The sequence below is a fragment of the Pavona decussata genome, unplaced genomic scaffold, assembly GCF_977016875.1.
Source record: "Pavona decussata unplaced genomic scaffold, jaPavDecu1.1 SCAFFOLD_102, whole genome shotgun sequence".
Classification (NCBI taxonomy): domain Eukaryota; kingdom Metazoa; phylum Cnidaria; class Anthozoa; order Scleractinia; family Agariciidae; genus Pavona; species Pavona decussata.
Window position 1 is genome coordinate 6319732 of NW_028145517.1, and position 24396 is coordinate 6344127.

General features: G+C 38.6%; 1 protein-coding gene across 1 annotated transcript; it reads left to right on the plus strand.

Moving 5' to 3' along the window:
• The first annotated feature begins 156 nt into the window (after positions 1 to 156).
• On the plus strand, positions 157 to 24285 carry LOC146471926 (uncharacterized). The gene is made up of 19 exons (XM_085120509.1): positions 157 to 506; positions 5076 to 5114; positions 5891 to 5952; positions 6345 to 6411; positions 7024 to 7150; positions 8128 to 8156; positions 8887 to 8922; positions 9158 to 9196; positions 11310 to 11420; positions 12442 to 12635; positions 13928 to 14135; positions 14478 to 14758; positions 15867 to 16345; positions 17668 to 17867; positions 18954 to 19157; positions 19495 to 19566; positions 20527 to 20749; positions 22118 to 22365; positions 23206 to 24285. Exons 2-19 carry the CDS (start codon positions 5076 to 5078, stop codon positions 23320 to 23322), a joined length of 2736 nt encoding a protein of 911 aa, XP_084976635.1. The 5' UTR covers positions 157 to 506; the 3' UTR covers positions 23323 to 24285.
• The last annotated feature ends 111 nt before the right edge of the window (positions 24286 to 24396 follow it).

Genomic DNA, 24396 nt, shown 5'->3' on the forward strand with positions numbered 1-24396 from the left:
AAGTTTTCTTTCGGTAGGGCACCTTTGCCCAGGGTATAGAGAGACGTAAAGAAGAGTTTTACCATGGACGGAGAGGGTGCACGTCTTGCTACGAAGGCAAACGTTTGCAAGTTATAATCACCCGAAGCTGAGACTTTTTAATAACTAAAATATTCTTTTGAGCATTGAAAACTATTTAAGTTGATAGATGAGTTGCTTGCGCCCGAAAAACTATCTATTATCGTCAGTTTTGCACGTAAATATTGCGTGAAAATTACCCCACCCCAATGGTTTCGTATCCCTTTGTGGTTGCGACCGCCGACCTTTGATAGGTTGTTCATCGTGTTTTTTCAAAGATGGCGCCCGAGGACATTCGATAGGAGCGCAAACAAAGAGAAACAAGATTTATCTAATTCTTGTTGACTCACAGGACCAACGAAAGTATGACGAAAATGAAAGATGCTTCGTTTGATAAGCTGGCTGGAAAGTATCGAAACAGACTACTATTAATATTTTGCTAATTGAAGGTAATGGTTTCGCGATTTGCGTCCTTTCAGATTCTTGTCGTGCCCAATTTTTGCGTCTCAGCGAGGAACAGGGCTTATATTGTAGTTTCTAAGTTTCAAGCACTTCACTGAGGAACGCAAATGTGTCTTACGCATAAATATTAGATCAGTCGTAGACAAAGCTTTAGTATTTGTTCTTTCGGCTTCCTTTTCAAGGACGTGTTGTATGCCCTGGGGTCAATTACCTATTCTTTGAGAGGCGCCAGGTTTTCTGTGCATAAAATTTATTCGCCCTCGAATGGCGGCACACGTGCGCAAGGAAATTACTTCATAATTGCCCGTGTAGCCAGTTCCTCTTTTCTGTCGCATACCTCGAGGGAAAGACCAAACGTGTTGCCATGACTGGGCGAAAACTTTGTATTTAAACCACCTCGAGCGAAGAAATTGACAACCGAAATATTGATCGTGTTGAAATACGCGAAAATTTGCGCGAACAATCGGACGCGTTTAATTGGTCCACTGTTTTATCTCCAATTGATGCGTCGCATTTCAAACTCGTTGGTTGTTTAAAACCAATTCGTTGCTAATGACTTTAAAATTTATTTGAGAAGTTAGCTTCTATAGGGGTCGTGAAATTGAGTAAAGCTGACACCCGCGAAACTGTCAAACTTTTCAGAAGCGCGAAAGTTGACCATTTACATGTATTTTACAAATTTGTCGAGATGTATACTTGACCCCGGACGTTTCCTTTGTCGTCCAATTTCACATAAATATAACTTAAGTCGCCAAGCCCTTGCAGCGAACGTGACAATTTGTAACAGTTGAAATATTGCTAAGTAGGGCCTGGGTAAATTTAAGCCATCGGACGCGAGCCTTCCTGTCTATGCTCAAGAGACAGGGAGTCTTGCGGGAAGTTTGTGTGCATGCCCTCCAGAAAACTTTCATATTTCTATTTTAATCTGACTGCTGTCTTGTGATATATTATGAATGTTTTGAAATTTTCCATCTTGAAACGTGCTAAAAATGGGATATTAAGCTGCGGACTTGAAGGCAATATATATAATATGTATATATTTTTTAGACTTGTTGCATTTTAGTGCTTTATGCAGACATCATTAGGGGAGATTGCAAACCCACACCTTCACAAAGGAATCTCGAGAGGAAGTGAGAGAATGACAAGTGCCATTTAATAATTGGAAAAGACTCACGATTTCGTGAACTTGGTTTTCGTGTTGGAGGCAGCACGTCAAAACAGGCGATTGAGACGATTAATGAATTAAAACCAAAAGGAATTTGACATGTGACTTGCCAATTTTGTAAACAGGGTTTCGAGTTCGATGTCTGGCAACTTACATTATCCAGAAGAAAACATATTAGATGATTTTACAATATAAATCTTTTTAAAAATAGAATCCTGTAATTCTCGATTTAGCATCCTTTAGTAACAGTCACCCTATGCACTTTTTACTTAGTTTCAATGAAAGTGAACACACTGTATACTTTGCTTGTACTTCAAGATTTGTGATACACGAAGTTTCAAGAAATTTTCTAGAATTTCTAGATATGTTAATTTAGTCACTCCTTGTCACTCCTTGTAATTACTTTTACAAGTTACTTACAGAGAGGCTAACTGACAGATTAAGAACTTTGCGTGAAGCCATTATAGCGCGCCATATCTTGTGGTTCAAACTTTTGAGTCTGTGGATGAAATCATGAAGTGTGAGTATTCAAATGAAGGCTACCGAGCTCTACTTTGTTGTTGTGCTGTTTATTATATTAAAAAAAAAATAATAATAAAATAAGGTTGGCTGTCACTTGTAGATCTTGGTGAATGAAATCCGCTGGAAATCCAATCGCGATAGTGACTATTTAAACGAGTTTTTCCCGTGCTGAATTATCAGGAATTATGACCAGTTTTGAACTAATCGTCAATACGATGACCTTGGTAATTTTTCCTTAAATTTCAGTTTCAACAAATGAAAATGAATGTTATGACAATTCTCTCGGAATAAATGATGTGTTTATAGTACTTGCTTTAACCTTGCATGTAAACAATTTTTAAGAAAAAAAATTGAAAACAAAATTTAGATCGAAATTTCCTATTTTGGACGTCGATATTTATGGGTGAAAGCATTAAAAAACGTAGAATTTTAGTCGCCGTTAAAATAAGTTTAAAATGGTAATGAAATGTTAAAATAGTAAAGTATAAATTATTTGCCAAAATGAAAACAATTTCACTGTTTATGACTGTCGCTTGCCGATGAATAGTATCTTATTCTTAACAACGTTTATTGCACAGCAGCATGTAAATTCAAATGAAACATATTTTTTGCATCCTTGTTTAATGAAAAAATACCCTGAAGAATCGGAATTGGTTATCCAATGATATTTCGCGCTACAGCCAGTTCAAAAATAGGATTCTACACTCATAACCTGGCATGTTAAACATTAATAATTTTGGCTTACTTATAAACAGAGAATGTACATAATTATATTAGTTATTTTCAGCACGGTGGCACCTTCAAAAAGAGTTCATTTCACTAATTAAGACGGAAAGCACATTTTCTGAATAACAAATTAGCTCGTCTATTGTACTTTGTTGAAGGCAGCTGTTCCAAGGCTACTTCGAGTCTAGAAGGTAGTCTATGTTTTGATACTAAAATAATATCTTTCAACCCATTAGCTAAACATTTTCATATGAAAAAAATCGAAGAGTGGGTGGCCGACTGCCATCCTACTTAAATTACTTGTTTTGCGTTCAGAGAGTACTTTACTTATCTACGAAACTGATAACAATCTTTTAGAACAAATCATTTAAATTCATCGGCTGGCCACCTACACACAAATTTTTCAGTGCCAACTAGTAATACTACAAGTTTTAAAAACATTGGTTTTTCCGATGTTTATGACAATTTTTATACTTCTTGAAAGTTAAACTTGGCCTGCCAAATTCTAGCTGCTGAGCCAAGCGGCTCGATTGCTTGGATTTTTTAACATTTTAATTAAACGTTTTGCAAGTTTTGAGTCTGTGCATGAAATCAAATGCGACCGTGACTTAAACGACTGAATATGCCGGTACTTTCTTGCCAATGTCGGTACTTTTTATTGCCGCACCAGGTGGTCCTGCAGGACCTGTTACAGATAACTGTTCTTCGTCGAACTTGACTCGAGAAACGGAAAGTTTTTAATTAAGTTGCACGCAGATTTTTTACATGTAACGTGCGCCCTGGTTCAACTGGGTGGGGTGAATGGAGTGAACCCAACGAAGAAATGAAAGCAAAGTCAGGTCGTTTTAGGTTGTATTTATGATCAAAGGGGTTACTTAGACAAGCTAACATAGTGTTGACAGTGTTTGACTGATCTGTTCGGGATTTTTTTTAGCTGAATAGTCAATTTTAGCGAACCAAATCTAACTTCCTGAAGTTTCTGAGCTGTTGTTAGATCTCCGTAAATCTTCGCAGTCAAATAAAATTCTATTGTTGTCCTTCCGAAAACAAAACAAAACTGGAATTAAATTTTCCAGTGTTACGAATGACTTGCGAACTCGGAGGTTTCATTTCACCAAAGAAAACACCATTGGCAGGTCACAATTAAATCTAAAAATTTGCGGCGATTTCGGGGCTTTCCAATCAGAACCTTGAAGAAACAAACCCGTTAGGTTAGATGCATAGAAACCTCAGATGTAAAAACACGTGTGCCGTGGGTCTTGTAGCTTTTTTTTCGGGACACACCACCTTACTTTTATTTTCGCTAGACAAGTCGCATGTAATATTTCACTGATGTTTGCTAGTTTTACAGGAAACTGTCAAGTGTAACAGGGTCTTGACTTTCGAGTCTCGGATGAAATTCTTAAGTGCGAGCCGTGCTCAAATTAAAACAGTATTTAGCAATTTTTCGGCGGTACTCTTTATTCTGTTAACTCTGACGATCATTAACACTTTGTTCAGTGTAGTGACACTTTGTTTCACAAAATGGTTTTAACATTTGACTGCGGGAAATACTAAGTGTGACCATTCAAATGAAAGAAAAAAAATGTTCTCGAGTGGTTCTCACCTGCGGTAGGTTTTTTTTTTCAGTACAAAGTGGCTCTAACTTTTGCGTTTGTGGATGTTAGTGACCTTTTAAAATTGCAGGCACAGGTTACTAATCGGAACTTTCTTGTGCCGTGGTAGCGGCCAGCGCCCTTACGTGTTCACTCTCTGTTTCCCGCGGGGATGAACGAAAATAGCTAGAGCTTGATTGATTGCAGGGTACAAGATTCCAGAAGATTGTCTTGATGATAGGAGCCGCTATCGTGACACGCTGATTTCGATACATTTCCTGTCGTGGCCTGGGTATAGGACTGTTTGTCCAGTGGACTGTCTAGGATAGCATTTCAGGCCATTTTGACATCAGAACGATGTTTCCAGAGAGAGTATCCAGTGAGTACTTTGTTGTATCACACGTGCGCTGCGAAAAAGAAGAAGACTGGGCACTATTTTAATTTTCATGGGATAGTTGGATTTGATTACATGGAGGAGTATTTGAATTCGTGAAATGAAATGTCAAAGAAAGTGTACTGAGCTATGATTTGGATTTTGGTTCTTTTAGATGATGATAGGGGTTGATTCTGACAGCACCAAGCCTCAGGTTAGTATTTATTAGCTTTAACTGAAATTTCCTCTTTGTATCTTGTATTGATCTGTTCATCTGTTGATCCAAGTTTGCAAGAAAAAAAAAACCTTTTCAAACCTTTTGTTTGAAACCTACATGGTCCCCGGAGCCCGGCCAGCTCATTTAAATTTTGTCTTACTTAGGACACAGCTAAAGAAATCATTCTTGCTTATTCGTTGTCATGCAATGACTTACCCGGTGTTCGACGATAGTACGATCGATGTAGACATCGTAATACAAGTTATAGAAAAAAAAATTATAATAACAACAATTGACCACAGGAAATTGCAATCAAGCAACTTTGATTTGAACGTAATTTGCTCTTTAAACATTATTCAAACATTGAAAAGCAACTACAGCTAGTGGCAAGGTGATCCATTCCTTTATTGATTTAGGGAAAAAGGAAAAATGATGGTAATTTGTTGAGGACTCAGGTACTAAATATATGAGTGTTTGTGAAAATGGCAGCTTTGACAAGCATTAAAATTCACAAAGAAAATAATTTAAATTGAACATAACATGGTTAAGAATCCCAACTGGCAGGAGGCAGACCAGATGGCTATTTACAAGGGCGGCCGAGGAGTTGAACTCAGGGCTACTGAGAAACAACTCCTTGGAACTTAAGTTCAGAGTGGGACTTGAACCCGGGAACTCCGGATTTCTAGGCCGGCGACCTAACCACTCAACCACGCAGCCTCCTTAATTCTTGATTGTTAAGTGCCCCAGTAAACTTACACCTGATAACTCTGTAGGAGGTGATCAACACAGCGTGCCATAGATTTCTGAAAAGAAGGAGACCAAGCACTGGGAAATGGTATGGAAAAGATTAAATGATGATATTATTAAGAAATCCATGATGAGTAATCAAACCTACATAATTTAAGATTACCAAGCACAAGGTTGAAACCTGATGTGAGGATTTTGTATGGAGAGTCATTAGAACATATTTTTAGAACATCTATTTTCAAGCACAGGACTCATAAAAATGTGTCACATGACCATGATCAAATTGCAATATTATCATGAATCATTTCTGGGAAAACTTGGGATATGTATATATGGCAATGGAAGTGACTTTGTTGTCACAACAGTTTATAAATTAAATCCAATATAATTAGAAAGTTTTACTTGCTAAATTATAAACAATAATTATTGTAATCAGAATAATTATTATTCTGATTATTTTGTTTCATTACTATTATGTAGGCTGTCTTTAGAAGATCGTCTTCTTGATTGCTACGTTGAATCCTATGAAGGTGCTCCCAAAGATAAGGTTGGTGTTTTCTTTTGTATCGTGTCATTCAATTCAATCCATGTTGTTTAACCCTTTAATTCTAAATATCAAAGAACAAATTCTCCTATCTAGTCACCATACTTTTCTTATAAAAGTACTGGGGAGAAGTTATTAAAATATGAAGAAAAGTCACTTTGGGTGATCATATTCTTAATTCTCATGACCTCAGGGGTTGAATAAGCATTGATGTTACAAGGAGAAATTAGATGCTGATCATTGTTAGGACTTAAAGGGTTAAGTTAATCATCTACATACTGGACCCTGAGCAGCCAGTGCACATGGCCATCTACTGTACTTGATAGACTTGCCACAAGTCAACTTCTTTAAACGACGAAGTCACAACAGCGAGTGACAGACATCATGAGAAGTGCACCTTTTCCTGTGCACAGGCTACACCTTGAGCTTCTCTGTTTTTGTGTAGCCTAAGGACTATGTTAGTGCATGCGGTGCTTGCAAATGATATAACTTGTATATTGCAAGATTTCCAGTAGCTTTACAGTTATCACAATTAATGAATACAATCATATATATTGGCTGCTGGTTTCTCAAAGTATGAAATCATCTGACTTATAAGAATTTTTTCGTTAATAGCGTTTTTGCCATGGAGTTCGGCTTTTGGAGAAAGTTGTTCTTCAAGACAATCTTTCAACACTTGTTGTAAACCTGTACCCCAAGAATGAAGGATACTCGTTGATGCTTAAAGGCAAGAATGGAGCAGGTATGATATTAAACCTCAACACTAGCGGCTGGGGTGATTCAGAAAAACCTAGTTGATTCTAACCCTCTAAGCCCCAATAGTGCTAAGCACTATTAGCACTGTTATTAAGCATTTATATTTATCATCATCATCATCATCATCCACTTGTTACACAGCGTTGTTGCTCAAGTTTCTGTCCACTGGGTCAGGCCACAACAAGTTACTTCAGATCCCAAGGACTGGCCTGAGGATTCATACTGTTCCCAGAAGCACAGACTTCTGAATCATTTCCATCGTAATGTTGGAAGTAATTTTTTTGAAGTGCTTGTCAAGATTGTTAGACACTTCTCCTTGTGCTCCAGTTACAACTGGGGTTATCTTCACTGATTTCATCTTCCATAAAGTCTTGATTTCAGTAGCTTAACTTTCTCATCCTCTTTTTCCACAACTCCGCAATCACATAGACCCCAAGTTTGAGAACCCGAAATGCTGGTCATATGTGTTGTTGAGAGCGCTGCAGGCGCAAGGTTCTAGGGGGGTCTGGGGGCATGCCCCCCCCCCCCCCTCCCCAGAAATTTTTGAAAATTAGGGTCTCTAAAATGGCCATTTCGTGCATTTTATTCACAATTCGTGTAGTTTTTCAACATGTTTTACGAGCCATTTATTTGTTATTTGTAGGAATCACGGCATGAAAATTAAGATTCTTTTAGGAATTGGCTGATTTTATCAAAAATTCAGAGCTTGAACACAAATGCGGGTTTTTACTCAGTCGCGGCGGGTCAGCGGGTTTAAACATTTAAATGCGGGCCAGACCCGCCTGGCGCGGGTCACTTGGGGTCTATGCAATCACCAGGTCAAGCCACATCTATTTCTTGACATACTCTGCTTTTCTTGTCTATTACTACAATGTTAGGGCAGTTAATATTATTATTATTATTATTATTGTGCTTTTGGTCATTACATTTCTCACATAACTATCACCTTTTTTTGTTACACAGATTCTGAAACTGTGAGACTGCCTTACGAAGTAAGCAAGTGGTTTGGTTTCTTAAATTATAGATATTAATCATAAATAAGAAGACTGGTCATCAATCAACAACTGTTAGTCAACAGTCACTCACATTTGGCCAACAGATGACGACTAGCCAACAGTTGGCTAGCCTCCTAGGCACACGTTATTTGACGAGACAGAAGAACATCTGTGGAGGTGGTTAGCAGTTGGTTGAGATGGGAGTAGTTATTCACAATTTATTACCAAAGTTTTTTTTTTTTTTGGGGGGGGGGGGGGGGCTGTTATTTAAGCTGTATTTCAAATCCATTGGTCAGTCCTGAGGATGTTAAGGTTGTTCTTACTTACAATGTGCAGGTCCAGAAAATATCCATACTCCCCCCATGGAAGGTCTTTTGTTTTGCACCCCTGCTCCCCCTAGGAAATTCCAGTTTAGCTTTATACTTTGCTTCTAAAATTTTGACTTTTAAGACCCCCCTCCCCCTAGGAATTCCCGATGACCTTCCGTGGGGTGGGTATGGATTTTTTCTGGAACTGCACAGTAAATGAAAGGATTTTTTTGCAAGACTATTGTATGCAGTGCACAACTTTTTTTCTTAAAACCAAAACTCTATTCTCTGTGCCAAAAAAATCTTATCTGAAGAAATTTTGATTTCAAGGCAAAAAAAATCTTATAGGATAGTTTTGCATAGAATCCTTCAAATGACTTAACTTCTAATACTTTATGGATTAATTGTGTTCTAAACAGGAGTCTGAATTCTTGGATTACCTTGATGCACAGGAGGTACAGTTGTCAGATGTCTTATTATATAATAAGTTATTTTTAATTGAAGAGTTGTGTTTTTTCCGCCAGTGTCACACTTACAGTGTATAAGAGGATTTATAGACTTGTTCAAGCAATGATTCCTCAATGATGACTCTCTTAAAAGCTCCCAAACCCCAACAACATGGAAGAGATGATGTCATTTTATAACTTTCATTTAAATCATTAATTAATAATTATTATTTATTATTTTCAGCTTCCACCAATCTTGGTTGATCTTTTGGAAAAGTCTCAGGTATTGCATTGCATTTCCGACTTTTTATTAATTTTGTTCTGCTATAACATTTTTCTCTGAAAATTAATTTTTGTTATGATTTGTTAGTTCAATCAGAGTTACATTGAATTGTAAGTTGTAATGTAAAAATGTACAAAGTTTTCCAAAATACATATTAAAAAATAGATTATTTTTTTAATTAATACATTTCTCACGTAATAACTGGAATGTAATAAAATTATTTGGTCAAGACACATATGTTGTCATCATTTTATCCTTCACATTTTTCTTTAGTTCATGCGATCTGTATTAAAATTTCGTTGTCAGTTAAATTGTTTCTTTTTTTCCAGAAATATGTTTTTTGTTTAAATATTTTTTTATTATTTGTAAATTGTCAAGATTGCTTGTACTTCCGAAAAAAATTTTCTTGAAAATTTGATTTTAGACTTTCTGAATTGAAACTGTTCACTATAGAATTAAGCATATGGCAAATTTACCTTATAAAATTGTTGACAAAAAAAAAAGCGGGGAATGCTTGAGACACTTTTCTTCTTAACTACAGGTAAAATAAATCCTTTGAATTTTTTTTTTAATTTTGAAAATATCCTGCCTGAGAAACGTCTCCAGTTTTTGAATTGCCGTGATTAATAAAATATGCTTTCAGAAACTCCTGACTGCCAAAACTCCTTTCACAAAAAATTAATGTAAAAATATGGTATATCCAGAGGGCTTTCTATATATTTCTGTTTATCTTATTTGCACCTAATGTATTTGAATCTCTTTATTTGTGTGGTTGTGAGAAAAAGCTATACTTTGATATGTATATGTTTTCTTATAATTTCTGGTTTCCTGATCACCAGTATTTAGGCTTGAGAACTTAAAACAAAGGTTCTTTGTGAATGGTTCATTCTAGACGTAAACAACAGACTTCATTTTTGAGCTGGGGACAGGAATTTGCAGCTCACAATGAGCAATTGAAAATGAAGTTAGAGACCAAGTGGTGTGAGAACCAGAAGATCTAGAATTATCTAGTTTATCAGTGTTAAAATCATTAAGCTGGATTATATCTCTAATCTGAAATCGGAGTTAAATGTTTGTTGTTTTAGTCTGATTGCATCAGCGGTATAATCTGTCTGCTGTTGATCTGTCTGGTAAATTGTCTCCATTACATGCTGTGTGGTAGATAAATTATTTGTTTGTCAAGAAGGATAAGCCCTGTAGATTAGAATGGTATATCTGCCAACTCACAGGCATTATGCCTGAGTCTCATGCCTGCGATCTCACACACCCAGGACAATTTCTCACGCCTGACTAACCAATCCAGACGAGTTGTTCTTTCACACATGAACATGTTTAATAACAAAAATTCAATTCAATTCCCCCCCAAAAGGCGCTTTAAATGTTAACTTTGTGTCCTAACTGTATCATAACACACTAAAATTTTTTCGAATCAGAAATGTTCAAAGTTCGTCAGAACATTTTCGGACGAACGTTCAGAAGTCTGCAGAAAATCATCAGAAATCTTTGGAAGTATAGCTGGGACATTTTCGGAAGTCCCTGTCATAAAGAGACAAAATCTCACGCATTTGACTCAGAAAAAGTTGGCAGTTATAGAATGGTAGGAAGTCAAATAAGTTTATTTAGAACTTTAAATGTAATTAATGCTTAATTTGTATGTCTGCTAAAAGAAGATAGTATACCTAAGGAATAGGGGCATATTTTTTTTCTTCCCTTGTCTATAGAGTAGTCAACTGCGATTGTTTGCTAATGGTGTCATATTAAGCATCTGCTACCCCAAAGGCTGACGAGTTTTGAATCATTTGGTGTAAAATAAGCGATTTTAAGGTGAAATAGAGGATGTTTTTGCCATTTTGGCCCAAAAAAGGGAAAGGCTTTAGGGTTCAGGACATTTATTTTGCACTGAAATTGTGTTTAACTTCCAAAAGTTGCAAGAAAAGATTTCACTTGGAACTCTCCAAATTAAGATTTTATCCATAAACTGGCGATCCAAATGTCAGCCCTGTTTTCTTACTTTTCAAAAAAGTCCTTCCTTCTCATGTCCATGCTGTTCATAATTTACACATCATCAACCACTAAAATTTATTCTTTATGTGCAAAATAACACTTTTTTCAGGCCAACATATTTTACAGTGGATGTGTCATTGTTGAGGTGCGAGACTATCGACACTGTCCTCCTGGAGGTTCTTATGAGAGCAACTATGTTTTATTGCGGCCGACTTATCAGGTATTAAGCTTGTGTTCCTCAGGGCGAGAATGAATTTATTTATTTATTTATTTATTTATTGTCACCATCCTGTTGACTTCAACGTTGGCCTATAATGTTGTTCCAGCCACCATGATCTCTCATGCAAATCACAACAGTTTCCTCATCTAATCCTATGTAACCTACCCTAAAACATCCAGGCATGCAAGCTCCAGATTTCCTTTGCACCTTCTTCACCCCCAAAATACATGCTCTTAATGGCTGCCTGTACTATTCATGCTGCAGATTATAGCTAGCATGTTGTAGTCTTCGAAACCAATTGAAAATTAATTTTTAATAGGAAAGTATGATGCTAGAGGGGAGGGGGTCCAATCTACAAAACCTACCATGGGAGGGGTGGAATAACACAGTTTTAATAATGAAGGTGTAAAATACCTGGTGTGCACCAAAAAACTAAAATAATAATAAAATATTAATAATGAAAGAAAAACAATTGTGCAATATTTTTATTGTCGAACTATTAATAGAACTGATGTTGTTTATTGAGGTCATGGAAATTAATGCTCCAAGAAATTATAGCCCTGGATGGAATTTTTGAAATCCATGTCAAGGTGGCTCCCATGGTTCCAGCACTTCTGTTCAGTTATAATAAATTATTTGACTGATCATTACTTAATACTACCACTCTTTATCAGTGGATAGTACTACTATTAATAATAGTATCAAGCAAAATAATGCTTTAACAATTTGGCAAACAAGTTATGGTCATGTTTTGACTTAGTAGGTTACCATAGCGGCAATGGACCTGTTAAAAAAAAAAAAAAAAAACAGCCCCAATTTTAGCTTTAGGTGAATACAACTCAAAAACAAGCTTGGTGAACCCCCCCCCCCCCCCCATTTTTTTACTTATGAATAAGTAATCAGTAATTCCAGAGGCAATTTTTTTCAAACTTTAAAAAAATTATAGGGAGGGATTCAGAGCCATGTTACTTAAATTTACAAAATGATAACTAAGATAATTAAAAAACTTTTTGCCTGGTAGACCCTTGTGTGTGACATCAATGCTATGACGAGAGATTCACCCCACTGGACGGAGGAGGGTAAACTGATGTTGGAGTCAAAGTTGCTACTGGCAACAGAAGGTCCTTTATGTCTTGACCCTTCAATTGAGGTCGCTCAAGTAGCCAATCAACTGCAGTTCAATAAAAACAAGTTTAATACTCATGGCATCAGGAGGTATTGTATTTAAACAGCATGCTTTTACGTTTTGTTGCAGACGCAGGTGTCGGTGAAATTAATGAAATAATAATAAGAATTTGTTATTGTGGACTACCTGCATTTATAAGACAATGCTTGTCTCACATCAATGAACTACCGGGTAAATGCACTTCACAATAAAATCAGATGAATAGTATATTGACTAAAGGTCTCTGCTCTGGTGGGAACTACAGGGGCAAGAAGGGATGGTAAGTGGGAGAAAAACAGGTAGGAACTGGGAGAGAAGGGGGTGGGAACTGGGAGAGAAGGGGGTGGGAACTGGAGGGAAGAGAAGGGGGTGGGAACTGGGAGAGAAGGGGGTGGGAACTGGAAGAGAAGGGGGTGGGAACTGGGAGAGAAGGGGGCGGGAACTGGGAGAGAATGGGGTGGGAACTGGGAGAGAATGGGGTGGGAACTGGGAGAGAAGGGGGTGGGAACTGGGAGAGAATGGGGTGGGAACTGGAAGAGAAGGGGGTGGGAACTGGGAGAGAATGGGGTGGGAACTGGGAGAGAATGGGGTGGGAACTGGAAGAGAAGGGGGTGGGAACTGGGAGAGAATGGGGTGGGAACTGGGAGAGAATGGGGTGGGAACTGGGAGAGAATGGGGTGGGAACTGGAAGAGAAGGGGGTGGGAACTGGGAGAGAAGGGGGTGGGAACTGGGAGAGAATGGGGTGGGAACTGGAGGGAAGAGAAGGGGGTGGGAACTGGGAGAGATGGGGATGGGAACTGGGAGAGAATGGGGTGGGAACTGGGAGAGAATGGGGTGGGAACTGGAGGGAAGAGAAGGGGGTGGGAACTGGGAGAGATGGGGATGGGAACTGGGAGAGAATGGAGTGGGAACTGGGAGAGATGGGGATGGGAACTGGGAGAGAATGGGGTGGGAACTGGGAGAGATGGGGATGGGAACTGGGAGAGAATGGGGTGGAAACTGGGAGAAAATGGGGTGGGAACTGGAGGGAAGAGAAGGGGGTGGGAACTGGGAGAGAAGGGGGTGGGAACTGGGAGAGATGGGGATGGGAACTGGGAGAGAAGGGGGTGGGAACTGGAGGGAAGGGGATTGGACTGGACATAACAGCACTTGTGACGAGGTCGAAAGTGTAAAAATAAACAATTTTGCAGTACTGCGTAATGTTTCAGAAGTAGGAGCTTCCAAGCATGGGGTGGAAATTAGGTGTTTGTGGTATGGGAAGTAGGATTCCCACTAGATACCCTGTCCTCTGTGGGGCCATAAAGTAAATCCTTTTTGTATGTTTTTCTTTTTATCCTACAGAAGCATTAGAAAGCACTCGCAGGCCTTTTATAACAGAACTGGACTGCTATCACTGAACAGCGCACCATCACATCTCAAAGTTCTTGATTTTCTGTCAAATTACAAGAAGCCACAGCCTCCTGTCAATCTTCGTCCTGCAAAAATGCCACAGACAACAGACACCTGGAGACAGAAACCCATGCACCTGTTGCCTCCATCAAGGGTTGATGTATGTGTATAAAAAAGTGACAATTTTAATCACTGTGTTTTCTACCTTTAATTAGTTGAAAATTTCTGTTTTCAATGGATAAGTAAAGTCTCACAATGAAAGAGTCTTAGGGGGAGTCTATGTTTTGGTTTAAATTTTTTTTTTAAATTTCAAACCAGTTTAATTTTTATCTTCCTTTGTGCAGTATCCATAACCATAAACTGAGACAAAGAGAAATCAAAATCAAACTGGTTTGAAAACTTTTAAACCAAAAAAAAAAATTTTTTTTTTGAAAAACAACGAATAAATCAAATATTAAACTAATACAGTTAATGAATACTAAATAAGCTAACTTTTCTCCAGGTTGATTTGTATTCCAAAATCATTGAGCGTCCAAAAATGACCTTTGACAATACACCAGAGAAAGTGCAAGAGGTCACACTTGAAGGAGAAAAGACCAACAACAGGAACTATTTCTGCCGAGTAACAATCCGACGGCGTCCTACTGACCTGCAATACCTGGGTGAGCTGTACCTTGAAGAGGACACCAGCAATTCACAAGGCCCTGCAACACCTACAGACTCCTCTGACAAAGCAGGGAAAGCTTGTCAGTTTTTCCTTGGAAGTAATCTTGGAGCACAGAAGTGAGTCAGCTTACTGATCATATGTACTTGCCTAAAACAGTAAACTGGGTAAAATTGAAGACTGCTGGCTAAATGTTAGCCATTTGTCGGCCAACTGTTGGATGCTTGTTGCCCAACCACTTATCGACAGATTTATGGGGAAGGGAGCTGTTCTTCAATTTTTCCCAAAACTGTTGATAAATCCACTACTGTGACAAGTTGTTATTTGTGGTTCAAAAACTCATTAAAAATTCATAAGCCCATTGACCTATCAAATGGTTGATAATACATCATGTGTAGTGTCTCTATATTGATAAACCTCCTCTTTATTAGTATGCGGTGTTTTTCTCGCATGCTAATTTCCAATGTTTACAAAAGCAGAATAGTTTTGAACTCTATTGACACAGTTCCACTTTTCCAGAATGTTTTTGAAGCCATTAAAAAAAAATGGGAGTTTTCAGTGGATTCCACGAGGTGGCTCTTCCATCCACTGTTTCCAGGTCGAATTGGAATTTGGAAATTATGTTGGTTTTTGTGGAGGGAGGAAAACCGGAGTACCCGGAGAAAAACCCTCCGAGGAGGAACGAGAACCAACAACAAACTCAACCCACATAAGACACTGAGACCGGAAATCAAACCCGGGCCACATTGGTGGGAGGCAAGTGCTCTCACCACTGCGCCATCCCTGCTCCCAAACTTGCAGTGTGTTTATTGGGTCTAAAAAAACCCCAATAAAACACTCCGGCTTGTGTTTTAAACATTACTTCAGTCTTTAGAGGGTGTAATGGAATGGCAAGGCCTGTTTTCATCTGTCACAATTTTTCATATTTCCCAACTGGCATGAGTTATGAAATCATAACTTCATAGATGTGCAACATAATTTTGTCATTGACAGTCTGGAGTCAAGAAGATAGGAAATGTTTCTATCTTACAAACTTGTTTCAGATTCCTGTGACAATCTGTGGCTATTTCCGGTTCATTAAAATGTAAGTTATGATAATCTGGGCTTAAGCTTGAAATGAAAACATCTAAATTTTTGACTTATAGTCAAGCATTCTCATCCTTAACACTCCCCTTGATCACTTTACTGTCAAACACTTTCTGAATTTGCTGTCATGTTTCTGTTAAGGTATCTTCAACAGTTCCAAGACCTGTACACTGAAGAGGGACGCAAGTCAGTTAAGATCTTCACCTACATTCCTGGACAACAGCAGGTACAACTGGCTGCTGCCGCCAATCAGCTGTCATCACAGACACCCAGTAATAATAGCAGTCAGACATCAAATGTCCCATCTGGAGTTCCTGCCTTGACTAGTCAAAATAAACAAGAACAAAAACCCACAGGAAAGGTTGCAATACCGATGCCGAATGCTTCAAACACCGTCACTGTTATACAGGGTAATAACTTGGCCATGGCATCACACACCTCAGTACCTGGCAACACAGCCGTGTCTCAAGTTCCCGTGGTTCAAGGCTGCAATCTGTCAAATGTTCGGACATACGGACAGAAGTTGGCCATGTTCCAGCAGCGAGGCACAGTTGTTGGTACCGTGTCAAGTAGTGCTACTGCTGCACCACTGACTGGAACAACAAAGCTTTCTACAGCAGGTTTGTAAATCAACTTGTAAAATTCATTTTGAAATTATTCATCAAAGTGATGACCAATCAATAGGTAGAATTTAAGTCACATGTACACCTCTGTAAACCCCAATACAAATCAGTGAATTATTAAACACTAGAATTAACTTTTGATACAAATTCCTGCTCAGCTAATTAGTATTCATTAACTTTTGATGCACTTCTCTACTGATAAACATTAAAAGCAAAACACAATACATTCAATTTATTGTTTCATTTCACAAGTATGATAAAATATTTGCGTCCGATCTGTATGGGCGTTTACAATGGCTCTCCTTCAGCTTGCCATTGTAAATGCCCAATAGGCATCCAGATCTCCCGCTCGTATTTTATCAAGTACTTACATTGGCAACAGCATCTAAGTGGGTTTTATTTGGTCATGAGAAAAAAATGACGATAGGTGTACAGTTGTAATTAGCTGATAATTGTTCTAGTTTTGTTTTATGAAAGCTTACAGCGGTTACCAACAACACGCGACCTTTCGCCTTCAAAAGACTCCGATAAAGTTGCGTTTTGGTGGACGTCAATCATAGAAAAGCCGTTGAAATTATTTTGAATTCTGAGAACATTTCAAGGCAACAGAACCAAGAAATTGATAGTTTTATCCGCTGACGGATGATAAACTTTATGAAAGTTGATTTCCAAGCCAGGTTATCCAAAAAAAAGGGCATTGTTTAGACGAAACCTAATTTTTTATGAAACATTATATATCGCTACACTTGATAATTGTGCAAAATCAGCTATGCGTGTAAGTGAGCAAATTATCACGTGCAGTGAAAATTAAAATTTTTAATTCAAAAATTCCTTTTATTTTTGCTTGATCTAGCACGGAAATCAATTTAAATAAATTTTACCTTCTCTTAGCGAGGTAAAATTCTTAGTTTCTTGCCCGGTTACCTTGGAATCTTGTCAAAATTCAAAATAATTTCAACGGCTTTTCTTTGATTGACGTCCACCAAAACGCAACTTTATCCGAATCTTTTGAATGCCGTAGGTCGCGTGTTATTGGTAACCGCTGTAACAATGAACTGAACTGCATTAAGTGATAGTATTTACTAACAGCAGGCGTAGGAAAGTTATTCTCACTCAGTGAACTGGGTGTGCTTATTGGGACGTAACCTGGTGCTTGTAATGAAAAGGGGATAGTGTTTGAGCAGGTATATAACTATTATTTAAAAATGTACCCCGACAGGGGTGATTATGAGAGAGAGGTTGTGAACTGAAATGAAGGTGCTAGATTGAGTTGTTATCTAACGACACCATAAAGTTAATAAACTGTTTTCACTTGTTAGGAACAGTGACGCAGTATATTTCTACAGGACAACCTGGGACAACTATTCAAGTTACAAATGTTAAGCCTGTTGCTGCTTCCTCCATTGCAAAATCTGTGCCTGCAACCGGACGAAGGGTGTCCCACCCAGAGACAACAACATTACAGTCGCCCACCACGCCCAGTGCTGGGTACACAGGAGTGGTAGGAGCTTATATGCAGGTAATATATCATAACTATACAGCATTGTAGTTTTCAAGGGACCATTATGTACATCTAGGGGAGCCCTTCCCCCACATTTCAGTGATGGAAAAATGACATGTTTTGCTTAGCACATGAATTCATAATTGATTTCTTTTTCTTTTCTTTTTTTTTTGGGGGGGGGGGGGGTGGGTGTTAATTATTATAATTATTATTATCATTATCATTATTATTAGCATACCTCAGTGACCGACTATCACGTAACGCGCAATCTGATTGGCTACACAGGTGCCGTCTATCGATCAATAGACGGCAGTTTGTTAGAGGGCGCGTGATTTAGGGTTAGGTTAGTGCACAAATGTATCAAAATTTATGAAATATAAAGATTTTTTGCTTCATAGATCGATCACTGAGGTATGCTAAAACAATTAGACGGCTCGCTCTCGGTTTCTATCGCCTTTGATAGTTGGCTCGGGGCTTCGCCCCTCGCCAACTATCAGCCAATAGAAACCGAGAGCGAGCCGTCTAATTGTTAATTATCATTATCATTATCATTATTATTATTATTATTCTGTCCAAGATTGTAGCTACCTTTAATTTTACAGTGAGTTTATTACACCGTAAAATATATAACAATATATTGAATTTTATATAACATATATTCAGTGTAAAATGTAATTGTATATTCTATATGTAAAGTCTGTAATATAATATTATATAACAATTTGAAAATTTTGAAAATGCCAGGGATTTTTTGCAGAATGAAGCTGCCGTTACATGTTGAAACTTTTAGCTGAAACTTGTGTGCAGCGGCACTGAAAAACAAGTCTCAGCAGGCATTACACCGTGTAACATGGTCGGTTTTGTGAAACTTTTTCGAACTTCCGTTGCGAGACAAGTTTCACGAAAAGTAGAAACACTTTCTACTTCTGCAACGGCTCGCAACAGTCGCCGTGGTGAAAAAAACGAGTTTCACCGCATAACACCACTTCGTGAAACTGGTCTTGTTCGCCGTTGCACACAAGTTTCAGCTAAAAACTTTCAACGTGTAACGGCGGCTTTAGTTTTCCTTGTTTTGTTGATTTTGTGGTTTTTGTGTTGTTTCAGCCAGTAGTTGGTCCCGGAGGAATGAGTGTTACTGTCCCTGCTGGTGCTACTGTGACGGTTGCTGGAGGCTCGCCACTTGTTCCTGTGTCCAATAGTGTAGCTATTGCGTCAGGGCCATTACCAGCTCAGTTTATTGCGACTAATTTAAAATCAGGCAATCAAACTATACAGCCTGCACCAGGAACGCCGCTTACGTTACTTCAGGTACAGTACAAAGACTTGTAACTAAGGGTGCTTTACATTTGAAAGGCTCACTAGAATTAAGGGAGCAAGTGTTGATTTGGTCTTAGAAATTATCCACTGCAAATGTCTCCAGATATGGTCTAATTTGGCATATGGACTGGTTATCAATTATTAAGAAATGAAGTTCTTGTTTGTTTTGTGATTTAAAGGTTCAAATTCAGTGAATTAGCTTATGTGACATTAAATTTTGCACAAGAAATCAAAGCAACATATGAATATTTTTTTTTGAGAGGGGTGTACAACATTGTAGCCTGGTTTTGGTTCCATGGATAAATGTGCTTTTTGTTTAACTTTACAGGGCACCACTGCTATCCAAACCCAACAACCTCAGATAGTTCACCAGACCAGATCATCATCAACAACTTTCACAGTAAGTAGAATTGGAATATATTAAAAAATTTTATTCTCAAAAACTGTTGATAGCAAAAATGTGATTCATGATAATTATTGCAATATTTGTGTTGAGGCCAGTAATAGAGACCTTTAGATTCTAGTACGAGTACGAGTACGAGTACGAGTTTTTCCAATAGACAAAGAGTGCGCGCGCGTGAACCAGTGTCATTTTGGCGGGAAAACGAGATAGCTGTCGTTATTTTACTACGAGATTTTGTAAGAATCTCGTTGTGGCGAAAACTAGTCGTCGAAACGTACATGTAGGTGATGTCATCTTTTTGGAAACATGAAAGGGCTTAACTATCATTCAAACCAACTGCGTCAAGTTTGTCGTTCGTAAAGAGTGAAATGAAACTTTCTGTGATATATCTGTTCTTAGTACTTCAATAAAAACTCGAAGTCAAATCTCGTAGTCGTACTTGTACTCGTTCTAGAATCTAAAGGTCTCTAATGTTACTTTAAAAAGCAAGACTTTATTACCAAGATCTGTTTGGTGTCCAAATTTGATGCAAATTGACCCAATATTGAGCACGTAATGACTTCTTGTGCCATATGGCACTCTTGGGAGTGAGAGGGTTACCCTTTCACTCCCACGGGAAATGTCGTATTTTTGTAAAACGGCAACTGTGAACCCCTACACCAACAATAATACACCAATTAAAAGGTTTTATCTAGGGCATTGTATAAATCATTCCAGCTAAGACAAAGGAAGTAACAGAAAAGAATGAAAAGTGTTTAAAACAAGAAAGTATAAACCTTAAAATACATCTCACTTCTCGTATACACTGGGTATACCCTTAAGCAAGATTGATAATTAGCAACCAGGCATAAAATCTACTTGGGTTAAATTTGCTGAACAAGGCCTTGCAAGCCTTTTGGCCTTGTTCAGCACACCTATGGGGAGTCTCTGATTAAAAGTGCTTTCTTTTCACTTCAGATTCCAGGTAATTTGGTACCAATTTCCCACATACAATCAGCTGCTGGTGCAGCCATCAGTGCACAGATCCAGACAAAAACATCTCCTCAAGGTACCCCCACTGGGCAACCAACACCCATCCTGCCAAACACCCCACTCTCCCCTCCCTCAGGAATGACAACTGTGACACTAAACACCAGGCCCATTCTACCTCATCAACAGCAACAAAGGAAGCTTACTGCTGGTAAGTCAAAGAAACTGAACATTCTGAAGTTTTGTTTACTGTCTGAAATCTGTCAGTGACATATTTTTCAAGAAATATGCTTTAGTATAAATTATGCATTTCAGCAAATCATTGGACATGAAACTTCAGATATATTTGCGATGGACAAACGTTGCGCAGTTCCAGAACATACCAAATAAATATCCCACCTATGTAAGGTTTTGGTTTGTGCCCCCCCCCCCCCCCACCCTCCCCAGGAAATTCCTGCCAAACACCCCACTCTCCCCTCCCTCAGGAATGACAACTGTGACACTAAACACCAGGCCCATTCTACCTCATCAACAGCAACAAAGGAAGCTAACTGCTGGTAAGTCAAAGAAACTGAACATTCTGAAGTTTTGTTTACTGAAATCAGCCAGTGACATGATTTTCAAGAAATATGCTTTGGTATAAACTATGCATTTCAGCAAATCATTGGACATGAAACTTAAGAAATATGAATATCCCCCCATATAAGGTTTTGGTTTGTGCCCCCCCCCCCCCCCCACCCTCCCCAGGACATCCAAATTTTTCAAAACTCAAAATTTTGACTTTTAAGACCCCCCTTCCCCTAGGAATTCCCAATCACCTTCCATGGGGTGGGTATGGAGTTTTTCTGGAACTGCACATTATGCATTTCAACAAATCATTATGACATAAAACTTCAGAATTATTTGCGATGGACAAGCATATTTCCATTAGGGGGGGGGGGGGGTGTAGTACCCCTAGTACTTGTAGTTGATTCATGCTACTGAAACTGGGGTAAGCCTTGCCTGTCCAGACTGTATGCATGGCATGCCCAAGACCTCACCTTACTTGCGTAGAGTGACAAAAGTAATTGATGCATTTGTTACTTTGACTGAATTTATTCGTCTCACACACAACTGGGAGCCCTGCCAAGCCAAACCATGCAGCCTGACCTTTGTTGAATGATAAAAAAAAATTCTGTGGAAGCACAAGCTAAGTAAGAAGTCAACATGAACAACCCGATGGGTTACAATAAACTCAGAGTCTAACAAGGGCCTCCCAAGAATGAAAAAGAACTATCAACAAGTTGAAAATTTTACCACTAGACTAGAAAGGGGACGTGTGAGAGGTCACACAATGGTGAACAGCCACTAGAAAAACTGAAAATTACAACAAATTCTGCACACACTAGCACCCAGCCGTGTGTGAGAATTTTAAATCTTTCCACTTTCATTCATTAATCAGCAGATAAGAACAGTTGATTGGATAGGGGGCATATTTTTTTGTGGGGGGGGGGGGGGAGGGCAACTGTCAAGGATAATCTAAAATGGCTTCTCAAGTGACCATGTCTCAAGCCTCGATCTTGTCACTTGTGTTACACAGGAACAGGGACATCACCAACAGCTATAGCGGCACTAACATCAACAGTCAACCGCACCACCACAAACCTTCAACCTCTGGTGCCAATTGGAACGCAGATACCACAGCCACAATTCCAGGTACGAATGGTGCAATTTCCGCAGCAAGGTGGTCCTGCCCAGATCCAGCAGACCATTGTGCAGTCACCAAGAGGCACCACACCCGTCCAAATTCACTCACAACAGGCACAAGTGGTGCAAGGCTTACAACAGGTGAGAAAAATGACCAGTTGGGGCATATAATTCATGGTAAGGTAAGGGTGACTATATGGAGGGTGAGGGTTAGGGTTAGGGTTATGTGGGTGACTATATGGTACCTTAACATGAATTCGTTGGTTTTGAAATAATTTTTTTTCGTGGTAGCCTGGTGCACATATCAAGAGTGCTTATGATAAACATAAACACCACAGACTAGATTGAGTAAGTTGTCAGAAGTATACTGTATCCCAAATATTTTAGGTAGCAATACAAGAGACCCATTTTGTCTTAAAGGAGCTAAAATATAAATACACTCTCTACAATCAAAATGGAATGGCATTATCACTGGAGTCCAATGGATGCCCACTCTTTGAAAAAATTCGGCAAAGTCTTAATCTTTTATTCTATTATTACCAGACACATGCCTCTTAGATGTTCCAAGGTCTTCAGTAAGGCCATGTAACATAGTTCGTGTTGAATCAGAACTGTTCAGTTTTGTAGTCCAGGAAATATCCATCCCTCCCTCCCCCCCACCCCCCCTACACAGAAGGGATTGAAAATGAACCCTGTCCTTGCAATAGCACATAGCCTGTTCATACAAAGTTAGGATTTCCTTTTGCAGTCAGGTTTATAAGTTAATATAATATTGAACAGGGGTTTATTAAGTTTTGAAGTAGGGGGGCACCTATAGGAGAGTAGCTGGGCAGAAAATTACACTTGAAGTGAATTTCTTTATGTTCAGTTTGAAAGTAGGCAGGTACTTATGTATCCTGGTACTGGTATCCGTGTCCCGCCTTCTAATGAGAACCCTGTCAAAATTGAGTGTAATAACTATTGTTTCTTTCTCTCCGAAAGATTCAAGGCAAACAAGTTGCTACTGTCAAGGTAGCTCAACAGACACAGGGAGCCCAAACAACGGCTAGAGCACAGGGAAGATCTCCTGCTCAGAGACGAAGATCACAAAATAAATAGATATTTAATAGTATATATTTGAAAATGTATCAAAGCGAGAAGCCACAAGAATGGTGAATAAAATATTTTATGTACTTCTGGTTTTACCCTCTGTTTTCTGTGAGTTTTAGTCATCATTTTCAGTCAGTTGTTAATGTGCAATGTTTCTTGTAGACTGCAAAACAGTCGTATTTTTCGCGGACTCGAGCGACAGTCAATATTCGAACGAACGCGAGGATCACATTTATGGCGCTTTGCGCCTTCTGAAAACGTGCGAAAACGACTGTTTTGCGCCTTCCGAAAACGTCCGAAAACGACTATTTGCAGTCTATGTTTCTTGTCAATCTGTTGTACAGTAAGGCCCAGTTCAGACGCCGAACTTTGCATGAGCCAAATCAAATTAAACGAATTAAGTTTGTGTGAAGTATGGTATCTGAATCAAATCAGAATAGCCAATCTAATTCAGGTCAGATCAGCCAGGAATAATGGCTGTGGACTGGCTTTGATTCAGACGCCATACTTCACATGAGCTGAATCAAATGCATAAATTTAATTATTGCAAATCCACATTATATTCTTCAGTCATAGTATGCTTCAGTGAATTAATTTTGGCTTAATTAACTTCATCATCTGAATCAATTCAGCCGGGGCAATTAATTTGGGTCAGTCGAAATTTAAATTGAATTTGATTCGGCTCATGTGAAGTACAGCGTCTAAACCAGGCCTAAGCTTAGTAACTGCTGTGTATATGTTACTCATTTTTGTTACTGTATCTATAACTGACTGGTAGTTCCTTCTCTGGCTTTACTTACTCTGAAAGTTTGTACTGTATGTAGCTAATTTATGAGTAGCTATTGAAGGTTATCAATGTTTTACAAGTCAACTGAAGAGAACATTTTTTTATTATAATTTATTTGATATGTCAGCAAGACTCATTGATATGTACAAAGAAAAGACAAAGAAATAAAACCAAGCAAGAATGTAGCCCTGTTGTAGCAACTCATTCCTAACCAGCTTGGACATAGAGGCTCTAGGTGCTGAATGCGCTGGAGTCAAGCCCTTGGTGTGGCCCTTCATGTAACAGTAACTGAGCAG